The following is a 7,821-nucleotide window of genomic DNA, read 5'->3' on the forward strand; positions in this document are numbered from 1 at the left end:
GGAGAGGACACCAGCAACTGATGGAGGAGGAGAGGAGGGAGGGATGGAGGAGGAGGAAGAGAGGACGCATGAGGACGTACTGGCTGCTGGGAGAGGACACCAGCAACTGATGGAGGAGGAGAGGAGGGAGGGATGGAGGAGGAGGAGGAGAGGACACCAGCAACTGATGGAGGAGGAGAGGAGGGAGGGATGGAGGAGGAGGAAGAGAGGACGCATGAGGACGTACTGGCTGCTGGGAGAGGACACCAGCAACTGATGGAGGAGGAGAGGAGGGAGGGATGGAGGAGGAGGAGGAGAGGACACCAGCAACTGATGGAGGAGGAGAGGAGGGAGGGATGGAGGAGGAGGAAGAGAGGACGCATGAGGACGTACTGGCTGCTGGGAGAGGACACCAGCAACTGATGGAGGAGGAGAGGAGGGAGGGATGGAGGAGGAGGAGGAGAGGACACCAGCAACTGATGGAGGAGGAGAGGAGGGAGGGATGGAGGAGGAGGAGGAGAGGACGCATGAGGACGTACTGGCTGCTGGGAGAGGACACCAGCAACTGATGGAGGAGGAGAGGAGGGAGGGATGGAGGAGGAGGAGGAGAGGACACCAGCAACTGATGGAGGAGGAGAGGAGGGAGGGATGGAGGAGGAGGAAGAGAGGACGCATGAGGACGTACTGGCTGCTGGGAGAGGACACCAGCAACTGATGGAGGAGGAGAGGAGGGAGGGATGGAGGAGGAGGAGGAGAGGACACCAGCAACTGATGGAGGAGGAGAGGAGGGAGGGATGGAGGAGGAGGAAGAGAGGACGCATGAGGACGTACTGGCTGCTGGGAGAGGACACCAGCAACTGATGGAGGAGGAGAGGAGGGAGGGATGGAGGAGGAGGAGGAGAGGACACCAGCAACTGATGGAGGAGGAGGGCCTTAAAGGGGAAGTGTGTTGGTTGTGTTTGTTGATGTTTCAGGTCAAAGGTCACATGGAGACTGGCACAGCAACCAGCTGGTATCAAAGCCCTCCTCTCTGATTGGACAATCACCTCTGACATCATTTAAAGTGGCAGTTCAGGATTTGAACCCTGAAACCACCTGACCGCAGACGAGAGGAGAACGTTTCACTGTAAAAGAAATCATTTCAAGTCGTGTAAATACAAAAACCAGCCGTGTGTTTTGTTATATTTGTGTCTTTATTGTTGAAACTATGGTAACGCTTTTCCAATAACTTCCCAGATTAAATTATTAAACTAATGAATTTGATTTGATTATTACAAACTTTACACTCCTGTTGTATGTTTGTGTGTTGAGCTGTAAACTATATTATTATATTTTTTATATTAGTTATATTTTTCATATTAGTTACAGAAAACCATTTTAAATCATGTATGAATGTAAGGACCCGTGAACCAGTGTGTTTCAGGTGGTACAACACGAAGAGATCGACTCCAAAAGATGATTTGACTTTCATGAGAGACAGTTTGATGGAAAGTGAATCTCTCAAATGTTCAGAAAATAATTTAGAATCGTTGAACATTAGTTTCAGATCAAACTGAACTCGACTGTCAGAATCACACCTGCAGGTAACACCACAGGTGTCACAAAAGTGTTGAGCTCCAAACATCAACCTGCAACAGACTGTAGTTATTTACTACAGGCAGACGACTGCAAGGAGTAAAAACTACACAGAGTACTTCAAGTGAAACATAACGTTTATGAAGTGGCTGGTGTGTGTGGGGGCTGAAAGATGAGTCCGGTAAAGATGATTTATACTTTAAACAGAACAAAACTGTCAGCGGTGGACAAATTACTCTCTACTTAAGTAAAAGTACTAATACCTCACTGTAAAAATACTGTGTTACAAGTAAAAGTGCTGCATTGAAAATGTTACTTTAATGAAAGTATGTGAGTATAAAGAGGAAAATTTGTACTGAAGTACAGTACTTGAGTAAATGTACTTAGTTTCTGTCCACCCCTGTAAAATAGTAAACACATATAATTGTTAGTTACAGCTTTTAACCCCAGGTGTTCCCTGTCAGATCATTAAGATTTATATGAGGATGATTGAACATCTAGAAAACTACGCGTGTGAACAATCAAAGGATCTTTCAGAAAGCAGAAATCAAAGTCCTATTAATTCATCTAGAAAAACAATATATTTTCATCAGAGATGGTAAAAAGTATCTCAGACGGCTTGTAAAACTGAAGTATTAGTATCGTGTGTGTGTATTTTTATTTATAAGAAGTTGTAAGCGTTTCCATGCGGGCGGGGGATTGGCTCCAGATTCTCTCTCCTGTCATTGGTCCGTCCGCACGTCACTCTGAGGTGTGAGTGAGCTGATTGGTCCGCAGGCCCTCCGCTGGGTCTGTGCGGATGTCCGTTACGTGCCTGAGCTCGGACGGTGTCACAGAGCGGGACCAGGACCGACAGCTGCTCCGATATAAGTTTTAGAAGCACCCCGTTACCGAGCAGACCGTCTCACGCGGAGGCTCCAGCCCCGAGAGGAGCAGCAAAGTCTCCGGTGCACCGACAGGAACCGTTATAACCCGGAGTCCCGGCTCTCCGCAGCTCCGCGGGGCCCGGCGAGGCGCGGCGGGAGCAGATGGATCCCGCACCGGCGAAGGCGAAGCCGCAGGGCCGGCTCCTGGTGTCCACCCAGCTGGACGCCAAAGACGAGCTGGAGGAGGTAGGCTGACCCGGTGTAACGGCCCAGACAGCACCGCTGACCCGGGATAAACCCGGCTGGAGTAGTTAGTGAGCAGGTTCACAACAAGCCCCGGATACAAAGACACGGAACCATTTTAACCAACCTACACGGCGGCTAGCAGGCTAGTTAGCATGGCTAGCAGGCGGCTAGCATCGTTAGCATAGCACAGCCGCGCGGGGCTGCGTGTCAACATGGTGCTGGAGGTGTGGAGCCACACTGCGGGACAGGTGGAGGTGTGCTGGCGGGGTTTATGTGCTCTGCAGCAGCCGCACCTGACGGACAGTTAGCCTAGCATGCTAATCCTGTAGACGTAAACATATGGATGAGACCAAAAAGTGCCAGATGCGCATGCGCGATGCTGCGTTTCACATGTCAGACGCAGCGGTGAGCTGCTGCTACAAATGACCTTTATGAACACCTGCAGAGGAACAGGTGTGCTGCGGGCACGCGCCCAAATAATAAGTTGCCTTTCGTGTCCCGCATTAATCTGTTTCCGTCCCTTTAACCGAGATAATAAGCAGCTGTGTCAGATACAAAGTTAAAGTGAAATCTGCACCAAAACTTTATTATCTCTTTAATCAGAAAACCGTTTTATAAACTTACAAGATGCTTATTTATCATTTAACTTCAGACTGCTCACTTTCTACCGGCCTCCTGGTTCTGACGGAGTCCTGGTTCTGACGGAGTCCTGGTCCACAGCATCACCGCTTTTGTGGGATCAACATTTTTAATAGTCTGTGGATCATTGTGTCTGGTCTCTGGGGAGGACAGCAGGACCAACAGAAGACCTGACAGCGTGTCAGACACTAGCTGGTAGTTCACCTACAACTCTTGTAATTAGCTCCAAACACCAGCAGCTTTCTCGCTGCGCTGCATGAAAGGTACGGAGCCGGAAAGGGGATCCGCTTTTCTCCGCCTCAGAGCCTGGAAAGTTGGTGACAGACATGAGACAGAAAGACAGAACGATCTATAACCTAACGAATGCTATAGCGGCGTGTGCTTTCACATGGCTGCAGCTGCAAACCTTTGTTCCTTCCGAAGACGCCAATGCGACACAAACGCGGATATTCTTCCTGCGCTGATCTCCGTCTGAAAGCAGCTACACTCTCACTCTCCTCCGACTGCTGACGCTCACACATCTACTCCAATCACACACAAGTAACATGAAACGCACCTTTCGAACGCCCCTAATCCGCGTGTTAAACGATTTTAGATCCCTTGGTACATCGGGGACCAATTTAAGTGCGACACACAACAAACATGAACGCCGATGTGGCGAGTGCCCAGACAATCCACCCGGATTTGGCGAGTTAGGGTTTTAATTTCCATCCCTGGCAGGTAACCTGTGTGTGTGTGTGTGTGTGCAGAGATTGGAGCGCTGTGCTGGAATCGTCCAGGCGTTGACCAACGGGCTGTCGGAGAGAGAGGCCAACGACGCGCTCACCGCCAACGTAAGAAACACTCTGTACTGCAACACTACAGGAACTACTACTACATGTTGTACTGTCATACACACTCACAACATAATACACACACTGTTTACCATTTAGTTTACTAATACTGTGAAGAATACTACAACAGGTACTCTGACATGCTGCAGCTGTACCAGCACGGTGAGCAGCTGGTTCCTAATAAAACGGCCTTTTGAAGCAGCAGCTTGAGCTTTTATTGGAGAGTCGAGATGAATCGTCCCAGTTATATAAAACAATCAGATTTTGTCCCCGGGTTGTTCTAACGTGCTGAAACCAAACACCAAGTTTCATATTTGAAAGTTCTAAAGTATCTTAAGAAAACCGAGACCGTTTGTAAAGAGTCCAACAGAAACACAGAGGAGCCTTTCGCAGCAGTCGTTAGCGAGTCGCGCTGAGACACATTTTGAGCGTTAAACTGTTCATTTCCTGCATTCTGGAGAAACATTCTGCTCCAGTTTCTGGTGGAAATATTTTTATTTATATAAATAGAAACTCTGCTGTAGATCAGCTTCTTTAATGTCTGCTGAGTCAGGGTTTAGTCTTCCCTCCTCTTCGTGTCTTAGTTTGGGGAAGTGACCTCTTTAAATGTGACTGTGGCTCCTTTTCACCTCAGTGAGAAATGAATTTATTTTAATTCAGTTAGAAGCTCCTGGACTTAAACTGCTCCGGTGTCTCAGCAGCTTTTGTGCTCACGTTTAGAATCTCTCCCACAGATCTGTGAGAATAACGCTGTGGTTAACAACCTGTTACCGTTTCATCCCTGACGCAGAGAGATCCCCTCGAGCATGTTGGGGATCATGCTCCTGATCAATATCTGAACCAATACCGAGCTTATGAAGCTGATCGGGCATCAGCCAGAACGCGACAGTTACACTCAGCGATGATTCCAGATCAGATCACCAGTAGAAACTACAGCAGCTGCTGCAACAGTGAAAAGGCACCGAACAAACTCTTCCCGTGTTTTACTCCTGTGCTTAAAGTATGAAACAATATTTGAACCAGCTGGAAAAGTTTATTTATCACTAAAGACGTTTTATCAAAACCTTTTTACGAGACTCAAAGCTGAGCGTGACAGCCAATCAGAACACAGGATGTTCTGTCGTCGTATCTTCCATCGAGATACACACTGATAATGGAACAGCAGTAACTCAGTGATACGTTTTATTTTGTACTCTGACTTCCTGTTTACCTGTCCTGCAGGTGTGTAAAGGTCAGCAGCAGCATGAGGAGGTCTGTCTGGGTCTGTTCACTCTGGTCCTCACAGAGCCGGCTCAGGCCCAGAGGGTGAGCCGCCGCCGCCGCATCATTAGTAATGTGTGACATTGCTGTGACATCACTATGACATCACTGTGTGTGTGACAGTGTTACAGAGACCTGACGCTGGTCAACAGAGACGGGATGAACGTGATCCTGGTGAAGATAAACCAGATCCTGATGGAGAAGTTCCTCAAACTGCAGGACATCCCCAGAACACAGGTAAACAACACAGGGACACCTGAGAGTGTGTGCAGGGACACTCTGTCTCTCTCTGTGTCTCTGTCAGGTGTGCAGGGACTCTCTCTCTGTGTCTCTGTCTCAGGTGTGCAGGGACTCTCTCTCTGTGTCTCTGTCTCTCTCTCTCTGTGTCTCTGTCAGGTGTGCAGGGACTCTCTCTTTGTGTCTCTGTCTCTCTCTCTCTGTGTCTCTGTCAGGTGTGCAGGGACTCTCTCTCTGTGTCTCTGTCAGGTGTGCAGGGACTCTCTCTCTGTGTCTCTGTCAGGTGTGCAGGGACTCTCTCTCTGTGTCTCTGTCTCAGGTGTGCAGGGACTCTCTCTCTGTGTCTCTGTCTCAGGTGTGCAGGGACTCTCTCTCTGTGTCTCTGTCTCTCTCTCTCTGTGTCTCTCTCTGTCGGGTGGGCAGGGACACTCTCTCTCTGTCGGGTGGGCAGGGACACTCTCTCTCTGTCGGGTGGGCAGGGACACTCTCTCTCTGTCGGGTGGGCAGGGACACTCTCTCTCTCTCTCTCTGTGTCTCTGTCTCTCTCTCTCTGTGTCTCTCTCTGTCAGGTGTGCAGGGACTCTCTCTCTGTGTCTCTGTCAGGTGTGCAGGCTCTCTCTCTCTGTGTCTCTGTCTCTCTCTCTGTGTCTCTGTCTGGTGTGCAGGGACTCTCTCTCTGTCGGGTGTGCAGGGACTCTCTCTCTGTCAGGTGTGCAGGGACTCTCTCTCTGTCAGGTGTGCAGGGACTCTCTCTCTGTCGGGTGTGCAGGGACTCTCTCTCTGTCGGGTGTGCAGGGACTCTCTCTCTGTCGGGTGTGCAGGGACTCTCTCTCTGTGTCTCTGTCTCGGGTGTGCAGGGACTCTCTCTCTGTGTCTCTGTCTCGGGTGTGCAGGGACTCTCTCTCTGTGTCTCTGTGTCTGGTGTGCAGGGACTCTCTGTCTGTGTCTCTGTCTGGTGTGCAGGGACCCTCTCTCTGTGTCTCTGTCTGGTGTGCAGGGACCCTCTCTCTGTGTCTCTGTCTCTCTCTCTCTGTGTCTCTGTCGGGTGTGCAGGGACCCTCTCTCTGTGTCTCTGTCTCTCTCTCTCTGTGTCTCTGTCGGGTGTGCAGGGACTCTCTCTCTGTCGGGTGTGCAGGGACTCTCTCTCTGTCGGGTGTGCAGGGACTCTCTGTCTGTGTCTCTGTCTGGTGTGCAGGCTCTCTCTGTCTGTGTCTCTGTCTGGTGTGCAGGCTCTCTCTCTCTGTGGCTCTGTCAGGTGTGCAGGCTCTCTCTCTCTGTGTCTCTCTCTCTGTGGCTCTGTCAGGTGTGCAGGCTCTCTCTCTCTGTGGCTCTCTCTCTGTGGCTCTGGCTCTCTCTCTGTGGCTCTGTCTCTCTCTCTGTGTCTCTGTCAGGTGTGCAGGCTCTCTCTCTCTGTGGCTCTGTCTCTCTCTCTGTGTCTCTGTCAGGTGTGCAGGGACTCTCTCTCTGTGTCTCTGTCAGGTGTGCAGGGACTCTCTCTCTGTGTCTCTGTCAGGTGTGCAGGCTCTCTCTGTCTGTGTCTCTGTCAGGTGTGCAGGCTCTCTCTCTCTGTGGCTCTCTCTCTGTGTCTCTGTCTCTCTCTCTGTGTCTCTGTCAGGTGTGCAGGGACTCTCTCTCTGTGTCTCTGTCAGGTGTGCAGGGACTCTCTGTGTCTCTGTCAGGTGTGCAGGGACTCTCTCTCTGTGTCTCTGTCTCAGGTGTGCAGGGACTCTCTCTCTGTGTCTCTGTCTGTCAGGTGTGCAGGGACTCTCTCTCTGTGTCTCTGTCTGTCAGGTGTGCAGGGACTCTCTGTCTGTGTCTCTGTCTGGTGTGCAGGGACTGTCTCTCTGTGTCTCTGTCTGGTGTGCAGGGACTGTCTCTCTGTGTCTCTGTCTGTCAGGTGTGCAGGGACTCTCTCTCTGTGTCAGGTGTGCAGGGACTCTCTCTCTGTGTCTGGTGTGCAGGGACTCTCTGTCTGTGTCTCTGTCTGGTGTGCAGGGACCCTCTCTCTGTGTCTCTGTCTGGTGTGCAGGGACCCTCTCTCTGTGTCTCTGTCTCTCTCTCTCTGTGTCTCTGTCGGGTGTGCAGGGACTCTCTCTCTGTGTCTCTGTCAGGTGTGCAGGGACTCTCTCTCTGTGTCTCTGTCAGGTGTGCAGGCTCTCTCTCTCTGTGTCTCTCTCTCTGTGTCT

General features: G+C 50.7%; 1 protein-coding gene across 1 annotated transcript in view; it reads left to right on the forward strand.

The window, feature by feature from the left end:
* The first annotated feature begins 2,344 nt into the window (after positions 1-2,344).
* The window catches only part of ints3 (integrator complex subunit 3), an 18,465-nt gene continuing 12,988 nt past the window's right edge, over positions 2,345-7,821 (forward strand). The window contains exons 1-4 of the mRNA XM_046059622.1: positions 2,345-2,666; positions 4,055-4,138; positions 5,360-5,443; positions 5,522-5,635. Coding sequence (XP_045915578.1) covers positions 2,583-2,666; positions 4,055-4,138; positions 5,360-5,443; positions 5,522-5,635 — 366 coding nt within the window. The 5' untranslated portion in view covers positions 2,345-2,582. The remainder of the gene's footprint in view (positions 2,667-4,054; positions 4,139-5,359; positions 5,444-5,521; positions 5,636-7,821) is intronic.

Source organism: Micropterus dolomieu, linkage group LG09 (genome assembly GCF_021292245.1).
Source record: "Micropterus dolomieu isolate WLL.071019.BEF.003 ecotype Adirondacks linkage group LG09, ASM2129224v1, whole genome shotgun sequence".
Taxonomy (NCBI): Eukaryota; Metazoa; Chordata; class Actinopteri; order Centrarchiformes; family Centrarchidae; genus Micropterus; species Micropterus dolomieu.